General features: G+C 37.9%; 1 protein-coding gene across 1 annotated transcript in view; it reads right to left on the reverse strand.

Moving 5' to 3' along the window:
• Positions 1-21,895, reverse strand: part of LETMD1 (LETM1 domain containing 1) — a 223,222-nt gene that overhangs the window by 77,676 nt on the left and 123,651 nt on the right. Inside the window, exon 7 of the mRNA XM_044083454.1 lies at positions 2,297-2,449. Within this exon, the coding sequence (XP_043939389.1) occupies positions 2,297-2,449 (153 nt within the window). The remainder of the gene's footprint in view (positions 1-2,296; positions 2,450-21,895) is intronic.

The raw sequence follows: 21,895 nt of genomic DNA on the forward strand, positions 1-21,895 counted from the left end.
GTGGTTTTCTAGCAAATCACTGGCAAATCACTCATGGTTTAAGTCAGAAAATAATGACAGACATTTGAGTTTCAGACTTCATACCCCTCAGGAAATCTGTGCTATTGCAAAACCTGTTATTCTATCAACTTCCCAAGTTTGTAAGAGCAATATTTAAAAAGTGTCCCTATTTTTGGGCCTTTGTCCCCCATTATTTATGGCTCTGTACAGATTTCTTGCTCTAAGAAGTTGAGAGGTATGGTAGGGGTGCTTCAACCCCCAGCCCTATGTTGGAGCACTACTCTTACTTAAAACATATCAGGACACTTACCTTGCTTGCTTGTTGGAAAAGGGTAATTCTCAAAAGCAGCAAGCATTTTATCTCATCTAGATGCCTATTCTGTAATCAACATCAACAGTTCTGGACCACATGATTACTATATTGTTTTCCTGGTTGTTCAATACCATGTGCTGTAACAATTATATTAGTTATTAAAAATGTGATCTCAATGGCTGAAATAGTATTGCGAATCATTATGCTTGACTGGGGCTCCATTTCCTTTAAACAGATAAAAATGTGCACTGTTTTAACTGTGTCTATAATTAAAGAATGGTGTGTGTGTGTGTGTGTTTTGTGCAAATGGAACTTCTACCCAAGTTACGTCAAAATGCTGTTTTGCAGTGGGGTTGCAAAACCTGAAAAGTGAATGGGCAAGTGGAGAATTATGAGATAAAATAAATAAGATAATTTTAACTTGAAGATTAACAAAGATATACGAAACAAACAAAGCTACATGACATTATAAGGCAAGCAGCTTCCTAATGTGAACAGAACTTCATTTCTAACAGTAAACCATCAGCTAGTCTACAAGTATTTCAAGCTTCACCTGCACAAGTGCTAGTGTAGAATGTTATAATGCTTATATATTTTTCTTCAGAACAAAAGTATGCAAACTACTTTTAACAAAATAATCTATGTGGTTTTAAAATAAGACCTGTCCTAACTTTGGTGACTATAAATGGGGTGGATCTAAAAAGTAAGGCATTGAAAGCAGACAAAAACTGAAACAAAAGTTTCGAATTACATTTCTTTATAAACTAAAGCAGATAAAAGTATATGTCACAAAAACAATAAATTGCATATGGGTAAAATAAGCAAGCCTTTATTTCTTATACTGAAGCGAAAGCCTTGGCCTTAATAAGGTAATAGAGGTGAGATTCTTTCAAGATCAGAAATAAAGGCCTAATATTTTATCCACACACTTTTTACTGTTTTTTGTGTAATGCACTTTGTATACTTTTTTCTGCACCCATGCCTGAAGATCATCAACCCAACTCAGGAGGAGCCATCATCTAAGCAGCTACAGGGGTGCTTGGGACCTCGCTGGCATCCTAGAAATTAAGATGTTTTTCTAAGTTTCTAACACCTCCTCTTTGACAGTGGCTGTGCAACCCAGATCATTGCCGGAGGGCCATTATGCATCCTCATACAGATACACGCTTCTGTGCACCTGCTAAGGAAGATTACTGCACTTGGTTTAGTTAGATGAACACGTATTCCAGCGACACTCCTTCTCCAAAGGCTGCAGCATGATGATGATCCTATTCAGTCCCTCTCCTCCTATCAAAGATAAGTACACCCATCCTCCCCTTGCCAGATCCAGCAGGTATCCATGCAGCTAGTCGAAAATAAGTCATTTTGGTCATACTTAGAACTTCCCTCTACATTGACAGAACTGACCTTTGTCACATTCAAGTTTCACATATGAACTTTTAAAGATGAACTTGGTGGTGTAAGACAGCCAAAGAATCTTAAATGGATGCGTTGCAAAAAATGGCAAAAGTGATCAAAATCAAAGAGGAAAGAAAAATAAAGGTTTACATTGTTTTGCATGTGTTGTATCTTATAGTACTTGGTAAGCAATGAGAGGCTGGTGAAGAGCAGGCTAAATGCAGTAACACTATGCTCCGTATGCATCCTCACTACACTGAAATACTATATAAACTTATTTTACAGTAGAGCAGCTACTATTAAAGACACCAGAGGAAGAGATTCACTATCCCCCCCCCAATAAAGCTAGATAACACCAGAAATGGCATTTCGTGTATGGGTTTAGTGAATTATCCTAAGAGTAACCACAACAAAATTAAAACATTTCCACAATACTACATTTGTGTGCCAGCATTTATGAAGTTAATCTAGTAACATAAGACAAGAAATCCTGAACTTCCCATCTACATTCAGTTATACTACTGGCTAATAGGGTAATTTTGCAGAATGCATTTAGGTTTTGAAAAACTGAACATATAATCTTACTGATCGTAGTTCTTCCTCTGACAGATTCTGCACCCCTAACCGTGAGAGAGCATGGTCCAAGTGCTGCAGCTCTGCTGTGTGGCTCTGGAGACGTCTGAGTAAAAGGAAAGATGGCAGATGAGGTGTCAGAAGAAACACTCGACTCAGATTTTTCTACAACAAAGGAAAAAAAGGGCAGTTGTTATAGGTGTCGGCAACCAAACACATCATCAAAGCTGTAGTTTTGACAGCTCCTAATCAGTGCAGTTCATGAATATAACGTATATAAAGCATTCTATATACAAAAGGTAATAGGCCGTTAGGCTGATAAAAAAAAAATAAAGAAAAAATAAAGAAAAAAAAATTGCTGAAGCATGCAACTCCAGTGACAATCCAAGAGGGATATGCTACTGCCAATGCCTTTCCTTTCTCATGTTGGCAGCATGTGATTAGGTTTGCACTTGCTTCATGGTAGCACCCCACAGCAAGTTGCAGGCATCAGTAGATAATATATCTTCAATGGGGTGTTGGTGGTGCACTCTTTAATATCTCTCATTAGCCTCGACCCACCCAATAGTGAGGTCTTCTCAACGTACTTTCCGCTTTTTCCATCTCTAAGGAAAATTACCTTTTTTGTGATTCTTCCTCTTTGGGTTTTAAATGACAGTTGAATGTCACCTACATGGCTGACAGCTACCATCTACATCTGGTCAGCATGCCATAGTCTTCCCTTTATTCCGCAGATGTCAGAGTGCAGTGTGTCCAATACTTTGTTCTTATGCAAGGTATATGCTTCCACATATCATTACTACCCGACTGAATAGTGCACATCTATCTATTAGCACACAGTCTCCATCAACAGACACTCCTGCAGCAGTAAATTCCATACCTTATCGCTAAAAAAGAACACTAGGACTCTGAGCAGTCAAACCTACCTCCCCTTCTGGGACATTCAGTGCCAGATCTGCTAATCAAATCCAGCTCAGAAGCACTGCAATGTAAAGTCTTGCAACTCTATTCTTCGACTCCTAATCACTGTTAGGTTGAGACCTGTATAGACAACAGACAGACCACAGGATGACTAGTATGTTAGTGATCCCATATCTACATTGTTTCTGAGTTGTTACAGCAGCTGAAATTTAAGGAGAAAACAGATAAAAAGCAATATGACAAGGTTGTTGAAGCCTTAACTCTGTGCCGAGATACACCCTATAGTCTGGTCCAAAATGTTTTCAACATGCTTCTCTATTTCCCTTTTATGCCCTACTTCTGTCTCAGCACATTGGAAAAGAACTTATCGAAAAGCCTGCAAATTACACCAGATGATTTTCTCATCACTGCCACCTCTATGGTGGAGTTCAATGGTGATTTTTTTCTATATGCAGGCCTTAGCATTGCATGAGCAGAAATGATAAAAGGAAAAACTTTAAAAGCTATGACAAAGTGCAAGGCAAAATACAAACAGCATTTCACCTTCATGGTGAAATATTTAAACTCATTGGGATTAAAAAATACACCCATAATTAATATTTTAATCGGTCATGTTAGTGAAACGATCAATACTCTAATTACAGGCGTCTCATAACATTTATACGCAAGCCTTACAATACAAACTCTGTTTTAGTCTTTGTCTTAAATGTTTCCAGTCAGCTTTTAAATTAAGGTTATATGATCATAAATTACTAAACTACAAAATCAAAATAATCTGTGACTTAAAACATGATTCTAAATTCTACATTACCATTTCCTGGTAAAATAATTGTTCTTTAATTTATTGCACATGCCATACCACTGTTTTTATCATACTCACATTTCAAAACATCATTATTTTTATAATGTTCTTTATTCATATTCATTGCTAAAGAATTCAAATTTTTATTTATTTACACTTTGTTGACCTGGTCTGACCCACTAGGCCAATGGCCTCTTTTCAGGAGAAACCTGAGGTGGTATTCATACTGAATAGGGAAATTTGGTCAGGGCACCAGGGAACTTCCCCCTGTTCCTGTTTGTTGCGAGTTGGACATGCTTTGCAAGAGCATTTCCTGTTTCTATTTCAGGGAAAGTGGCTGCCTGGAAAAACGGGAGGAAGATGGCGAGAGAAGGAGATAATGGAGAGGTGAGAGAAATTAATGAGAAAGCCAGTATTGAGACCTCAGAATGAGTGCAGAATTCTGAGGAGATGTTTCAAAGAAATCTGTTTAATGGAGATGAGTCGGCAAATGATGGGTGTATAATTTCAACCGTCCAGTCAGAAGGGTTGCAGGTTAGTTTACTTAAATAAATAGTGATGCAGAATGAGCCAGAAAGTGGAGACATTTCCTGTGGGGACATTATGGAGAAAATACAAAAGGAAGATGCAGAAACAATTCTGAAGAATAGTGATGAAATGGAACGAAAACATATGCAGAGAAAGTAAAAGAAGGCAAAACGGGAGTAGCAGAAAAGAAAAAGGCAGAAGAAAATGAAAAATGGAAGTACATGGTAAGAATTCAAAGTGATGAAGACAAAGAAGTGGGCAGGTATGAAGTGTGGGACAATTTAATAATTCCTTTGGGTGTAAAAACACATGAGGTAAGAGCATTTATTCTCATTAACAGAGACATTTTGTGACATTATATTTGAGACTGTTTTTTCAATTGAAAATTTTCTTAGAGAATATGAAAAAAAAAAAAGAGACTGTAACACATGGAATCTTTATGCGAAAAAAGCATTTAACAGGGAAACAAAAAAACACAGGTATAAAGGCAGGCTATGAAAGGACATTTGAAAACTTTATGTAAAGCAGTACTGGATACTGCAAAAGTTTATGATAAAAGGAGTTTATGGATTGGTGGATGGGACTGTAATACTGTGTTAAAAATAGAAAGAGAAAAATATACATATACTAAACATGATAAATGTGGAGGGGAATAGGGATGTCATAAAATACTAGGGACAACCCAAAACATCTTTGTATAAAAGGACATTTGATAAGTAACTGTGATAAAAAATAACTGTTATATTTGAGGGGAAATGGAGCAATATGCCAAAAAAATGTGAAATGAAATGTTATAAATATAACACAATTGGACAATTATGTATTGATTGTAAAAATTAAATACAGTGGATATAAAAAGTGTACACAACCCTGTTAAAATTGTAGGTTTATGTGATATAAAAAAATGAGACCACAATAAATAATTTCAAAACTTTTCCCACCTTTAATGTGACCTATAACATGTACAATTCAATTGAAAAACAAATCTGTTACGGGAAAAATATAAAAAATAAAAAACGTACAATACATTGGTTGCATAAGTGTAAACTAATACTTTGTTGTGTGTGCACACCCTTAAACTAATACTTTGTTGAAGCACCTTTTGATTTAATTACAGCATTCAGTTTTCTTAGGTACACACCTGCCATCAATTAAAGTTCAGCTATCCTAGTAGGATTTCCCTGACATTTACTCAGTTGCCTGCTACACCAAAAGCCATGATTTGCAGAGAGCTTACAAAGCTCAACAGGATCTCATTGTTGAAAGGTATCAGTCAGGAGAAGGGTACAAAATAAATTTCCACAGCATTGGATATACCATGGAACACAGTGAAGACAGTCATCAAAAATTAGAGAAAATATGGGACAACAATGATGTTGCAAAGAACTGGACGTCCTTCCAAAACTGATGAAAAGACAAGACAAAAAAATGGTCAGGAAGGCTGCTAAGACTTACAGCAACACTTAAGGAGCTGCAGGAACTTCTGGCATGTACTGGTTGTGTACTACATGTGACAACAATCTCCCATATTCTCCATATGTCTGGAATATGGGGTACGGTTGCAAGACGGAAGCCTTTTCTTACACAGAAAAACATCCAGGCCCAGCTAAAATTTGCAAAACAATGCATCAAGTCTTCCAAAAGCATGTGGGAGAATGTGTTATGGTCTGATGAGATCAAGGTTGAACTTTTTCGCCACAATTCCAAAAGGTACCTTTGGCGCAAAAACAACACTTCGCATCATCAAAAGAATGCCATCCCCACGGTGAAGTATGGTGGTGGCAGTATCATGCTTTGGAGTTGCTTTTCTTCAGCTGGAACTGGGGCTTTAGTCAAGGTGGAGGGAATTATGAACAGTTCCAAATACCAGTCACTTTTGGCCCAAAACCTTCACCTTCAGGCATCTGCTAGAAAGCTGAAGAGGAATTTCACCTTTCAACATGACAATGACCCCAAGCATGCATCCAAATCAACAAATTAATGGCTTCACCAGAAGAAAATTAAGTTTAGGAATGGCCCAGCCAGAGCCCAGACCTAAATCCAATAGAAGATCTGTGGTGTGACCTGAAGAGGACTGTGCACAAGAGATACCCTTACAATCTGACAGATTTGGAGTGCTTTTGCAAGGAAGAGTGGGCAAATATTGCCAAGTCAAGATGTGCCATGCTGATAGACTCATACCCAAGAAGACTGAATGCTGTAATTAAATCAAAAGGTGCTTCAACAATGTATTAGTTTAAGGGTGTGCACACTTATGCAGCCAGCGTTTTGTACATTTTTTATTTTTCATATTTTTTCCCCTCACAAAAACCTGGCATTTTAACAGGGGTGTGTAAACTTTTTATACCCACTGTATATATATATATATATTATATATATACACATACATACATATATATTTGTATTTTTGCAGTTTTTGTATTTAATGTATATTCCATGTTTATTAATATAATTAATGGATTGGTTGATTGTTTATATAAATTGGAGTGTATGAGTGTTTTTATTCTGAAGTCAAGAGACGAAAGCAGTGAATAAAGGTTTCTGGATGCTAATTCTTATGGTTCTCTTGCTGGCTCACCAAATAACAATAATGTTGTTGATGTATGTGGAGCAGTGGTGGTGTTTGGGTGTCCAGCACCCCTGATCCCAAGTTCAATTCTTATAATGGGTTGGTCATGTGGCCTAATGACATCTGACCTCGTCTCAAAAGGCTAAATTCAGGACCTACCATGGTCATTATAAAAAAAAACAGATTTTGTCTCATTTTCATACTGCAGTGGTTATTGCATTGGCCTAATATGCAAATGGTCCTCAGTTCAAAGCCAGGAGGAAAAATTATAAGACATTGGCCTCCTAAGCAAGGGATTGTGGGCTCAAGTCTCATACGAAGTGTTAATGTCAAGCAGTCAGCTTACAAGACTGCCTGGTAGTTAGCAGAGCAGATGCAGATTAAGGCTACAAGCTTCTGCGGAACTGCTTCCTGAAGTCCATGGTTTGATTCTCCAAGCATCCATTTGCCTACTGTGTGATCCTAAGTAAGTGACTTAACCAGATGGTACTTTGTGGCAACTGAGAAATTGGGGTAGGCTTTATAAATACTGTAGCAATGTCACTGCACAGCCTGAGGAAAAACACTGCTGGTAGTGGTACTACATATGTTGTTTATCTTGCATTCACTAAAGGGTGAGTCAGGGAAAGGAACTGCATATATCCTGATTCACATTAAGCTAGCAGGCAAATTAGAGGGAAGGTCTCCACAGTAATCAATGAACAGCAGCGATATCATGGCCACTGCTTATAAAAGAAATCAGATTCCTGACCTACTGGTTTAAAGAGGGTGAGGTGTTACCAGGCCAAAGCCAGTTTGAAATGTGTTCTTGAAACCTGCAGTCTGGCAGGTGTTCCTGAAGTCTGAAAGGGATAAGAAGCTGTTCATCTGGATATTACCCTAAGTATGTTGTAAAGCTTCATGAAAAAATACTGTTTGATTTGGTAAACCCTATACGAAGGAATACTGCCCCTAAACTGATCTCTGGAAAGTCGGCTGTGACTTGACTGGACTTTGTTTTACTTCCTATATTTGGTGCAAGAAAGCATTACTTCTTTTTTTTCACTAAATAAACCTCATCTAAAAACTGAGTTAGCTGTTTGCATGGTCTGGGTTTATTAGTGAAAGCATTACAGAATGCTCCTTTACCTATTACAAATATAAGTGGGAGTGAAATATTATAAATAGCCACCCTCCCTTGTTTGTGTGATGGTTCTATAAATGATTACTAAGACTTACAAAGGCTGAATGGAAATCAGATAAAAGTGAAGGGATATTTTATATGATGCATGGATTAAAATGTGTTAACTTTGAAAGATTTGTGTTATATACATATCTGTGGTACAAGAGAAATATACCCTGAAACTAACATACTAATGCATAAAAGTGCGGTGTACATAAGAGCACTATTAGAAATGTGAGCAGATAACCGAGTTGCCATTGGAAGTATGAAGGTTTGTAATATGTCTATGCATTGTGCACTTCTTCCAACATGTTTATGTAAATTTATAATGAGGCATAATCTTGTGTATGTGGTTAATGATAATGCAGTATTAAGAAAGACACCTTCAGCTGTTAAACTGAAGTTTTCAGTTAGTTGCATCTTCATTTTTAAGACTATAGTATTCACTATTTTGTCAACCAGTCCACGTTACCCTGGTTCTGTGCTTGCTTCTCCTTTTTTTTTTTGCTTTCAGCAAAGGCAGTGAAGACACTACTAAGAGCACAAACAAGATATTTTTTATATTAGCTCCATTCATTCAGTCTGTTAATTTTAATATGAAAATGTTCGTGGTTGGTAGAGGAGGGACCGCTTGTTTCGTGACCCGGAAGGATGAGTGCTACCGCACTACCGCACAGGAGGAAGCAGGGCAAACAAGAAGGCTCATAGGTCAGTTAACGGAGCTGATTGACCTGTTAACTCCGTTATGTTCTAACCTTGCAGTAGGAAGCAAACGTTTTATAGATTGTGTCGAGGGAGCCGAGGAGCCAGAAGGACACAGGGGGAAACGGAAGAGAGAGCTTATTGGCGACAAAGATGGAGCCGGCGATCTTCACATTGGGACTAATTTCAACCCCAACAATACCCCTGGGATATTTTTAGACACATCGAACGAAGATGAAGCAAGGAACATGAATGGAAGGGATAAGGGCGCCATCCCAAAAAGAAATGCAAACCTGACGACAAGTTTGCAAGGTACTGTTCATTCAAAAGCCACTAATTCAAAAAAACCAACTATAGAATGGCTTAAACGTGACTTTCACTTTAATGTTAGTAATGATGTTAACAGAAACAATGTTGATACTGATGACAATGAAAGTTATGCTATGAAAATTTCTAAATTGGATAAAATGTTAATGAAATATAGAACTTTAAGTATCGAAAATGCTTATTTACAGGAATGTTTAGAGAGGGAAATTGTCCCTAAAGGCTTAAGGGTATTTAAATTCCCAAATAATGTTCTTATTGGGTCCCACTTCCATGAATGTTTGCTTAAAGTTTTTAACAACTGTGGGTTAGAGGTTATTAAGTTAATTATGGAGGAGAATAATAGTAAACAAATGGAATTGGGGGAATCTATTGCAGTCCTGGACGCATGTATCACTACTGACTTAATACATAGTATCAAAGAGGAAAACGACAGATACTTTTTAATGAGAAAGAATATAGATATGAAATGTGAGGAAGTGATACAGAGAAAGTTGGGAAAATTAAAAGGGATGTTATGGAGTATGAAAATCAAACAAGTTATCCTAAACCCAATTTTCAGACATACAACAATACACGCAAGGTGATGAGGAACAATAATCGAAAGAATGTACAGTATATAGATAGGCAAGGGACAAGAGAGGAATATGGAAGGAACACAGTATGTTATGACAATGATTTTCCCCCCATACAGAATAGAGAAAGTACACAGGAAGGTAACAACTATTATGGGGAAAATTTTCAGAAATGGGGGGGGGGAAGGTGGCAGGGGAGATTTTATTAGATACCCTGAGCCCAAAGGACAATCAAATCGTTCCTGATGATATACAAAGCAATACTGTCAAACACACCTATGATAATTTTACTATTTACAATTTTAGTTCACTTAATTTAAATCCAAATCACTTTTTATTATTAAGCAAAGGACTAAAGTATATACCAAAAAGTAGAGGGGATTTTACTCGTACAATTTTGGATGTCAAATTATTTACAAGAAAGATTAATTTGGAAGTAATGGCTTCCAAGATGGGCTTCAATAGAGAGGGAGGGGGAGAAAATACACTGAGAAGAAAGTCCATCTATAACCCACCATTATACCCTCAAATAAAAAACTTCGAAAACATTATGATTGATTTAGTAAGGACAAAATACAAAGGTAGTTGGGTACAATATAATTTGAGTAAGGAAGAGAATGAAATTTTAAAAGAATTGAGTAGGAATACATCCTTGAGGGTTATGAAACCAGATAAGGGTGGGGGGATAGTCATTATGGACAAACTTTTGTACGAAGGAAAGATGAATACTATCCTAAGGGACGAAACGAAGTATACAGGGGTATCATTAAACGAAATTAATGTAGCATACCATAGGGTTGATTCCATTCTACAAGATTTAATGGTAGAAAAAATAATAGATGAAAAAACTTTTAAATACTTGGAAGTTAAGAAACCTAGGGTAGCCACTATATTCGGAATACCGAAAATCCATAAGGATATGGGAAATCCACCCCTCAGACCTACTGTCTCGGCCGAGGGCTCTAAAACTGTCCCCCTAGCAAAGTTTGTAGATTTTAAGACCAAACATATTTGGGTCAATAACAAGCTAATTCTTAAAGATTCTTGGGATTTTCTGGGGGAACTAAATCAAGACAAGTTTAGAGATGACATTAGGTTCATCACAATAGATGTCATTGATTTGTTTGGAAGCATACCACACGTAGAAGGTATGAATTCATTTGAAGAGTCTGTGTTTGAAGACGTTAGTTTGAGTCTCAATGATAAGGTAGCGAGTGTGATATTAATGGACACGGTATTAAAATATAATTTCATAATGTTCAATTGTGAATATTACAAGCAGAAAACAGGGGTGTCCATGGGGGCCGCTTGTGCCCCCACATATGCCAATATCGTACTTTCCAAATGGGAAGAGCAATTCATCACTAATTGTAAGTTCAAGGAACAATGGACATTGTACCATAGGTTCCTGGACGATATTGTCATTTTTTGGATTGGGAGTGAAGAAAGTTTTTTGGAATTCATAGAGTACATTAATCATACTACTAAGTTTTTGAAGTTCACCTATACTATTAGTACAGAATCATTGAAATACCTCGACGTAGAAATATACAAAAGAACTGGGAAATTTGAGAGTAAGGTATATAGAAAGGAGACTTATGTCAATTCATACCTACATTATAATAGTGCTCACCCCATACATAGCAAGAAGAACATTGTCAAAGGACAATTTGTTAGGGGTTCTCGAATGACATCAAATGACTCAGATTTTCAGGCGGAATGTAAGTTACTACACAACATGTTTAAAGAACGAGGTTACCCAGAGGAGTTTATTAATAAACTTAGAAATGAGGTAGAAAAGGAAAGGCTGGGTAGATTTGAACCCTTATTAGGTAAGGGGAATAAGCATAAAACTGGATCGGTGTATCAAAAAGAAACAGATAGTAAGAAGAATGATCAAGAAAGTTATAGGAGAAGTCTAGTTCTAGATTATAATAGTTCTAACACAAGGTTATGTGATTTCTTTAAAAAAGAATGGAAAAAATTTAGTACTCTAACAGACATAGAAGAGATACCCAGAATGGAACCTAGGATAGTATTCAAAAATCCACCTAATATAGGTAAAATTTTGGAAAGGGGAAATAATATGGTTAGGGATAGTAACACAAGGAGATGTGGGACTTATAAGTGTGGAAGATGCCCACAATGCCCGTACATAATCAATAAGGCAGAAATATATATAGATAGCAGAAAGAGAAGGGTTACAAGTAGGACGTACTATAATTGTGATAGTAGGGGAGTTGTTTATATAGCAATATGTCAGATATGTCAGTTGTTCTACGTTGGCAAGACTGAGAGATGTTTGAAACGTAGAATTCTGAACACAATTATGATATTTTAAAAGCTAAAAATACCAATGCACTTTACAAACATTGCAATGTATGCCCCGAGGCCAAATATGAATTTTTTGTTTTAGATCAGGTTAAACCTGATAAAAGGGGAGGCCTCTGGGAGGAAATCCTGGAGAATAAGGAATTATGGTGGCAGGTGCATTTGGACTCTAACACTAGTCCAGGAATTAATGAATATTTGACTATAACACCCCTACTTAAATTAAGAGCCAATAAATTATAAAGTAGTTCAGATTATGGACACTAGAGGGCATCAATATAGGTTGAACATCCAAGTTCCATTTACTAGAATATATGTGAAGAATATAAAGTCAAAACATGGGGTTTTTTTATATTCATTTTTTTAACATTCATTTTATCATATTTATTATATAAATTATTTATTCATTATAACTAAGTATTAATTGTTAGATGTCAGTTTTTAATAGCAGAATACATATATACTTTTTAACTTACAGCACAAAGCACTTTTACATGAAAGGCATTAATATTAATGAATTAAATGTAGTGATTGGTGTGTTTGACTGAGTATGATAAGATTATGACCAATGAAATTGTTCATTAATTAATTGTTTCAGTATTTAAATGTGTGTTTAAAATTTATTGCATTGTCTGATGAAGTCTTAGTGACGAAAACGCAGTGATGTTAAGTTGTATGTAAGAGCGTTTATCCTTTACTGGTCTTGCAGTCTCGGAGACTAGGTTGTAGCGTGGTTCATCATTTTTAATTTTGTGAAATAAACTTCTGTGGATCTCTAAACAGAGTGCCCAGGCACTTTTTTGGACTTAACAGTTTTCTACAAGTGCTGGTGAACGTTTTAGCAGAATATGAAAATGAGGATTACAAATCCTTCATGGTAAGAAAACTAATAACTGTAAATGCAAGACACTGACAGTCTTGTATTTTAATAATAAAAAGATCAGTGAAATGTATGAATTTTTATATTCAGTTTTACTGTAGTTGGTTAAATTAGTAATTTACTGGCATTCGGACTAAGAATATACAAGACAATGCAGTTTGTAAAATATTTGGAAAAGTTGTTATAGGAGGTACAGATTAGTGCATTTTATGGGAAGGGCAAGACTGATGGATGCTCATATTGATTCATTTAAAGAGACAGATTACAGGGATTTTTCCAGATGAAGGGACAATGAAGCTATTAGAGCTATTTTGAGTCTGATTTTTGGATGTGGTGGATTAGAATGGATAGTGGCTTAAGCCAGTAGTGCAGAATTAGCTTCACCGTTAGACAGAAGGCTCTAACAGACTTGTGGATTTTGCCATGCATGAATGGCAGGCTGTTTTGTGACATTTTCTCCAGCTGGTAATTTTGATGGGTGGATTAAACTATTTGTTGGCTAGAAGCAGCAGTAAAATACAGACTGTCAGGGCCGATAGGTATAATAGCTTCCTGTGTGCCTATGTATTGTGAAATAAATAAGCTTAAGTATGACCAATATTTAGGGCTGTTCCCAAGATGAGGTCCTGAGTGCCTGAACAGTGACCAGGAATACACACAGTAAGTAACTTAACTTTTTCCCTCTCGCTATGCTTTGCTGTATGTCAAGTCATCAGCTCCCTCCAGGCTAATCATCCTATCTGTTCCCCATCAGCAGGATGAGGGCAGGATGGGAAACGTCATCATTTAGACAGCCATCAGGGTGATTGAGGTATTTTGCTTCAACAACCCTATCCTCACACACATTTAACTGTACACAAAGGAAAGGGTGCAATGGGCTAACAACAGTGGGCATCCTCTCACTTCTGCAAGGGATGTTCCTTCCAAGTAGCCCTGCCTCTCCCCTCACAACACAAGTGCTGGTTTTCCCAGGGAAATTGCACTAACTTTTGAATACAACCCTTCCCACCCTCTAGAGAAGGAGAATAGGGTATGCCACTTGACCTCCCCCAACCTGGCCCCTCCAGTGCTGGGGTTGATAATGAAACCCTGATCACCTGGGACACTGTCAGGGGTCCATCAAAGGCAGGTCACTCTCAGTAAGTTATTAGAAAAGTACAAGTGAGTGCCATACCTCTCAACCTCTCAGTGCAAGAAATCTGGACAAAGCCAAAAAGAATGGGGGGACAAAGGCTCAGAAATAGGGTCAGAATTTAAATATTGCTCCTATAAACTTAGAAAGTTGCTAGAATAACAGGTTTTGCATAATTATATATTTTCTAAAGAATTTAAAGTCTGAAACTCAAATGACTGTCATTATTTAGTGACTTTAGTCATCAATGATTTTCCAGAAAACTACAAATTTTATGACGAACAGACCAGAAATATGAGGCAAAACTCTAGAGATTCTGTGAAAATCTGTACAGTTCAGAGGTATGGTGAGTGCTCATTGGATACAAGATTAAAATATAAGTTTCACACAAAAAAGGAAAGCAGCAGAAATCAGAGACTTAACTGAAAGGCAAGACAAAAGTAAGGTACTTGCGTGGAAGACATGGAATGAGTTTTCAACATTATATTGTCTTGGGCAATGAATCTGGCACATTTTGTCTATATGCTGACTGAATGTTCATTGCTTCATACAGACTACCTTTAAGACAAACACTAACTAGTTACAGAGAAGATTAAAAGAAAAAAATCTGATTAGTAGGAAGGCCGCGGGACTCCAACAAAATTAACAGAAATAAACTGAATGGATTATGGATGTGCACAGTAGGGAGTGGCGAGAGTATTATAGAATATAAATAAATATAAAATGAAAGTTATGCACTCACTATAACGAAAGATTTGTGGTCTGTTTCTGTCTGGTTCAACCTGTGGGGCATGAGATCTGACACCTGCCAATTCAAAAGCCTTTAGCCAGTTTTGACTCCACCTTGTCTCACCCATAACTCCTTGTTCCTCCATCAGCTATCCAGATTGAGTTTGTCCATAAGTCAAAACATGATGATACAACATATTCAATTGAACCATACAACTCCTACAACTGGTAAAAAAGTCCAGCCAGTAGAAATGCAAGACTGTAAAAAGGATGAATGAAGAGCCTCAAATATCCGGTCATCACAGAGGGGGAAGACTTGCCGTGTCAGCAATAAGGTCGGGGATAGGAGGGCGGGGAGGTTGAACTAGTTGGAGACAGACAACATTGTTAGGGTGAGTACATAACTTTTGTATTTGATGTTTACTGCTCTGTCTGGATTCATCCTGTGGGAGTGAGTCCCCAGCCATGACAATTCCTCAGGAGGAACTAAGGAAGGATATTCTGCAACACACTAGAGCCAAAGGAAGCACTGGACCTGGACTGAATGTCCAGCTTATAATGTGACAAAAGTCTGGTGGCCCTAGCAAGTAGCAGCAGCACAAATATCATCTAAAGATACTCTAGAAAGAAAGGCTGTAGAGATAGCTACAGCCCTGGTTGAATAACTTGTGTAATATAGTATTACTTTTCAAGGAATATGCAAACAAAATACAGTCAGCTAGCCACCTGGATAAGGTTACTTTAGACACAGTTGTGCCCAACCTTGATTTCAAAAGGGAGACAAATTGGCTAGATTTCCTGAATGATAAAATCTTAATTGCCTATGCACATCCAAACAATGCAAAAGACATTCACCTTTGCTGGAAAAATTTGGAAAGACACAGGAAGATGAATGGAACTGTTAAGGTTATTTTCTGAAGCTACCTTAAGCAAAAAGGAAGGGTATGTATGAAGAGAAACCCTGTTTTTATGGAACACCAAATAAGGGGATGAAGAATCAAGTGCTGGCAATTCTGAAACCATTCTGGCAGAGGTGATTGCCACAAAAAACAAAGTCTTCCAAGACAACAGCTTCAAATCCAAGGAATCGAAAGGTTCAAAAGGAGGACAGACTAGAACCTGAAAAACAAAAAGCAGATCACAGGGACCAGATCCTGTACTGCAAATTGAAGTAGGAAAGTAACTTTGAAAAAAGCCTTGGATATCTTGAGAGAAGTCAAGGTCATACTTTCTCTACTGATATGAAAGTCAAAAATACCCATTAATGATATGAAAGTCAGAAATAGTCGCTAACTGTACTTTGAGAGTTAAAAAACTAGATCCTAAGCAGAACAATTCAGCCAGAAAATCCAAAACTGATTCCAAGGGTACACAGAAGGGGTTGAGTCCCAGAGCCTCCGCCTGCAAAACAAATCTTTTCCATTTACTGCTGTATACTTTTCTAGTGGATTCTCTCTAAGAAGAGGACAATATAAGAATGACAGTCTGTGAAAGCCTGGATTTCCTGGCTATCAAGAGAACTGGAGGAACCATGTGGACAACTTTGGGGACTGAAGACTAGGGGGATACAGACCTGCTGGGTGAGAAATGACATCCAGAATGGGATCCAATACTCAAGGGGGTATTTCAGAAGAAGCCAAAGAAGGGAAACCACAACTAATGAGGCCAAAAGGGAGCAATGAGGATAACTGTAGCTCAGCAGAGGGCTGCTTTCTGTAGAAATTTTACCATCAGTGGGACTGGGGCCAAGCAAACATCAGTGTCCCTGGGTGACTGTTCCAGATGGGGAACAATGACATAATTACTGTAACACTTGATGTTGGACAGGGAAGTAAACAGGTTGCAACATGGAATGCACCAGTGCAGAAAAATCCAACTTGCCAATCTTGAATTTAAGGAACATTCCTGAAGCAATAAAATGCTCCTGCTGAGAATGTTGGGACTTCCTGGGTTAGGGGTTGCCACCAGAAACCACCGAGAGGAGATCGCCCACTGCCAGACCCACAAGACCTTCCTGACAAAGAGGATAAGAACGTGTTCCCCCTTGTTTGTTGCGATACCAGTCAACCGTCACTGACATACTGTCTGTCTGTATAGCAATCATACCCCTTGGGAGGGTGTCCTGAAAAGTCTGCAATGCCAGGAGGACCGCTCTCATCTCCAGAATGCTGATGTGAATATAAGCCTCTGCAGATGATAAAGACCCTTGAAATACTCTCCCTTCAAATCCCCCCCAACCTGAGGAAGAAGGCATCCATGGTGACTGTGGCAGAAAGAGAAGCAAGTACAAACGGTCTCCCTGTATTACTAATGGAGACTGTAACCACCACTGAATCTCCTTCTGACACTCTCTCATCAGCCATATAGGAAAATCCAAGGGATGAGTTAGGAGGGACCACTTAATGCCCAGAGTCCACTGCAGGGCCCTCATGTGATACCTGGCAAAAGGGACCAGTCCTATTGATGCTGCCATATCAACCCAAAGCTTCAGAAGTGAGTGAGCCAGAGGTTTGGGAACTGCAAGCACTAACAGGGCCTGAACGCCTGAACTCAGACACTGAAAACTCTGTGGAGCTTGGGAGCCTGATATTTTGAGGGACGGTATCTAAATGACACCCTACAAACTCTTAAGACTTGTACAGACTGTACACATTATTTTGAGTAGTTGATTGTATTGCTTAAGTTGTTGCACAGTTAGGGTCCCTAGCTGAGATCAATGATGCCACTGTGGAAACAGTGAGAAGCCAATCATTCAGGTACAGGAAGACCTCAAATCCCTGCAGCCAGACACAGGCTGCAACCAGTGCCATGCATTTGGTAAATACCCAGGGGATCTGCGGTGAGACCAAATGTAGGACCCTGATCTGATAGTGATGGGCTCCTAGCCAGAAGTGAAGGAACCTCTGGGAAAGCTGATTGATCTTGATATGATTGTAAGGGTCCTTGAGGTCTGTCTAGCACATACAATCATACTTACACAGAAGAGGTAAAATGGACTGCACCATGTCCAGCCACAACATAGTCTCACAATATATAGTAGGGCTTAAATACCACACCATTTATTTCAAAATGTAAGACATGAACTATGAATTGAAAAATAAACACACAAAACCTAGATGTCAAAGTCAACATATAATAAAATATTCTAAAAGACCTCAGAATATAAACTTCAAAGACAGTAGTTGTAAATAGTTGTTAAAAAACACCAAATTAATATTTGTGCTTTGCATATTGAATCAACTACATACAACAGCCAAAACAGTGTGCCTTAAAACTATATCACAGTTTTATTACTACTGTAGGAAAGAAAATATTTAAAACTTTCCTATTACATTCCATCACTAAATCTAACATATTTTAATTGCATATCAATTAGTGCAGTACTGTTTTCAGGATGTGTTATCATAATCTGTGCAGAAATATTCCAACCTATATTTCTCTATTTTTATTATGCTTTTTATTGAAATTAGCCTTGTGGCTCTGTCTTGCTAATTTCAGAGGGACAAAAGACTAAAATACTAACAGAGGGACAATATTTAACTTTTTAAGTAAAATATTGTCCCTCTGTCATTAGTGAGACAATATACACACACGGACACCAGATCCATTCAGAATAACATAGAGATATACAGAATAACATAGAGATATATAGACATATGTACACACACACACACACACACACACATACACACACACACACACACTGCATCAGCAATCTGAGCAGCGCTGTTGTGCTGTGTCCTGCTCAGATTCTCAAACTGAAATTTAAATGTTCACACAGCAGAATGGCACATGTATTTACTTTTTTGGTGCAATGGTATGTACAATGACCAATTATGCATGTCTCTGTATGTTGCACATGGTGTCTGTGAATACTAGGGCAGATCTGAAAGGAATGCAGGAGTGCTTTCTGTAGAATATTCCCATGACATATGCAGATAGTCAGGTTCTTGATTATGACATCTATAACACATCAAGAATCCCCAGCCTCTCTTGGAAAACACCCTAGCAGAGACCTACCAAAAGTGCAGTTTTCTGAAACAGATGCCAATACTGTTATTTATCAAAAAATCCTTACCTAGAAACAAATGTTTCCCACTCCCTCTCTGAACAGAGTTTTTAAATAAAATGTTCCCACTTGGTTTGGTCCTCATTAAAAAGATACATACATCATCATGGTCCATTAGTCTGTAATTTGCTGATGATAATTTATGTGGTAAACAGTATAATCTTGGCATAACTTACCCTCATTCATCACATTTTTTTTAAGGGAAAACATCCGGAATGAAGTTCATTAACTGAAAGTAACGACTCAATTTCATATTTAAGAAGTATGACAAACTGTAAAAGGGGTGTGAGAATGACTTGGTCATTGGTACAAGTCCAGTCAAATATGATGTCTGGTGTGGCCTGAACATAGTGGCATTATGAATTTTATAAGCATCATTTGTTCATAAATAATCCCCATACATGTTTTCCTTTAACTTCCTAAGCTAGTTCATGTCTCTCAGTTTGGGAATCTCATGAATATTATTATATATTGTCTTTGTTTTATCTTTAAAAAGTGGTAAAATAAACAAACACTGCTGCTACCTTCGACAGTGAGAGACGTCTGGAAATCTCCGTCATCTAACTCCTATACAGCTCATCAGCTTTCAGTGGGGGATTCTGGGAAAACAGGCATCATAAAGACAGTCTGAAATACGTTTCTGTAGTTTAGAAACTAGATACTGTCTTCAGAAAATGAAGAACCCAGGGAGGAGAAACACTTTGCTAACACTTTTCCAAAAAAATTTATTTATTTTTTTTATTTATTTAACATTTGTTTACCGGGAAAGTCCGACTTGGAACAAAACCAATTTTCAGCGGAGGCCTGGGGAGAAAAGCTCCAGATGCATGTCTTTGTGACATGGGAGGAAACCGGAGTACCCGGAGGAAACCCACACAATCACAGGGAAGACATGCAGACTCCACATAGAAGACACCCCAGCTGAGAATCGAACCAGAGAACTTCTTACTGTGAGGCAACAACGCAACCGCTGCACCACTGTGCCATTTAAAAATAGGAGATGAATACTTTATTTACACTTGCTTCACAACATGACCGGTACACCTTAAGCATAGGCTCTTCTCAGTGCAGTCTTTTACTTTTCCACTGACCTTCTGTGTCTACTTCATTTGCATTCCATGCTGATCATCAAGTATAACTAAGTACACCATATGCTACAGAACCCACAGACTGTTAGGAACAATTTTGAGATTCATGATCTATTGAACATACTGCAATGTACTACTACTATTACTACTAATAATAATAATGTACTTGCTAATGATAGAGGGACAATATTTTACTTAATGGCTAAAAAGTAAAAAATAAAAATATAAAAAAAGATTTTTAATGAAGAATACTTTTTTACTCAGTTACTCTAAAAAGTAAAAATAAGGAAGAACAGTGAAAACTTTGCAAAAGAAACACAAACTGATTTCAGAAAAGCATTCAAGGTTGGTTTTGCTGACTCCTGCTACTACTTCTGCCACCTCATTACCAGAACCAGCAAAACCAACCTTGAATGTTTTTCTGAAATCAGCTTGTCTGTGTTTCTTTTGCAAAGGTTTCACTCTTTCCCCTTAGTTTTTACTTTTTAGAGCGACTGAATAAAAAGCATTGTTTATTAAAACAATCTTTTTTTATATTTTTACTATCGAGTCATATTATAAACCATAAAGTAAAGTGTAAACTCTTACCATAACAGTAGATGTCATTCTCTTCACTGCTGCAGTATTCATATCATATGAACTCTCCTGCCAAGGATAAGCCAACGTACATCCAGTATACCAAAGCCTTTATCTATTGCCAGCATTTGCTCTCTCTGTCAGCATAAGGCATAAAGGTAATGTTCGGATGCTCCAAGCTCAGAACTGAAGTGCTCCAGGAGAACTACAGCCATCCCAGGGAAAAAGGAGATGGCTAAGAGAATGTCAAAGACCCCTTGGTCAGCCAGATGTTCCCAACAGAAAAAAGGAAGAAGAGGGGAAAGAGGGAGGGACTGAATACTGCAGCAGTAAAGACAGAGACATCTACTGTAATGGTAAGATTTTAAACAACTGTTCTATGTCCTTCCCTATCACTGTTGCAATATTCATAACCTATGGGAGGGTACAAAACCTAACGTAAGGAATGGGTAGCGGAAGGCAAAGAGGAACCCTACACAAACCGTTGAAGGATATCCTTAGCAAATCCAGCCCTGGCTCTGGAAATTACATTCAACTTGTGATGTTTTTGTGAAGGTATGCACAAAAGACCAAGTAGCAGCTTCAAGGATGGAAATGGTGTCCAAACCCTTGAAGAAGACTCCACAAGAAGCTACTGCCCACCGCCGTGGTAGAATGGGCCTGAACAGAAGCAGACAGCTGTTTGCCATGAAAGGAATAACAAAAAGAAGTGGCCTTCGAAATCCAGGAGATGGTTTGGTTAGAAACTGCCAAACCCGATGTCCTGGTATAAAATGAAACAAAAACTGCTCAGATTTATGTACGGCCTTCTTATTTAAACAATACCCAAGCTGTCTATGAAGATCAAAGGAGTACAGAACCTTCTCACTAGCAGACTGAAGAGAAGGAAAATAGGAAGGAAGCTGGACAGATTGACTAATGGACAACTCAATGATCACCTTGGACGAAAAGGATTAGTACACAGAGGCACACTGCCCCTATGAAATGATGAAAAATCAGAAAAAGGGGAAATTGCCATCAAGGCCTGGGTACAGAAACTCTCTTGGCAGAGGTGAAGGCAACTAATAAACAGTCTTCCAGGTACAATGTTGCAAAGAAGCAGCAGCTCAAAAGGAGCCTAAGTCCACTTCTCAAGAGCAAAACAAATGTCCCAAGAGGGAGGGATAAGTTTTCTTGGGGCCTGATGTGGAGGATGCCCTTCAGGAACTGTTTAAACTCAAAAT

Source organism: Protopterus annectens, chromosome 9.part0, assembly GCF_019279795.1.
Source record: "Protopterus annectens isolate FY-2018-M chromosome 9.part0, PAN1.0, whole genome shotgun sequence".
Classification (NCBI taxonomy): domain Eukaryota; kingdom Metazoa; phylum Chordata; order Ceratodontiformes; family Protopteridae; genus Protopterus; species Protopterus annectens.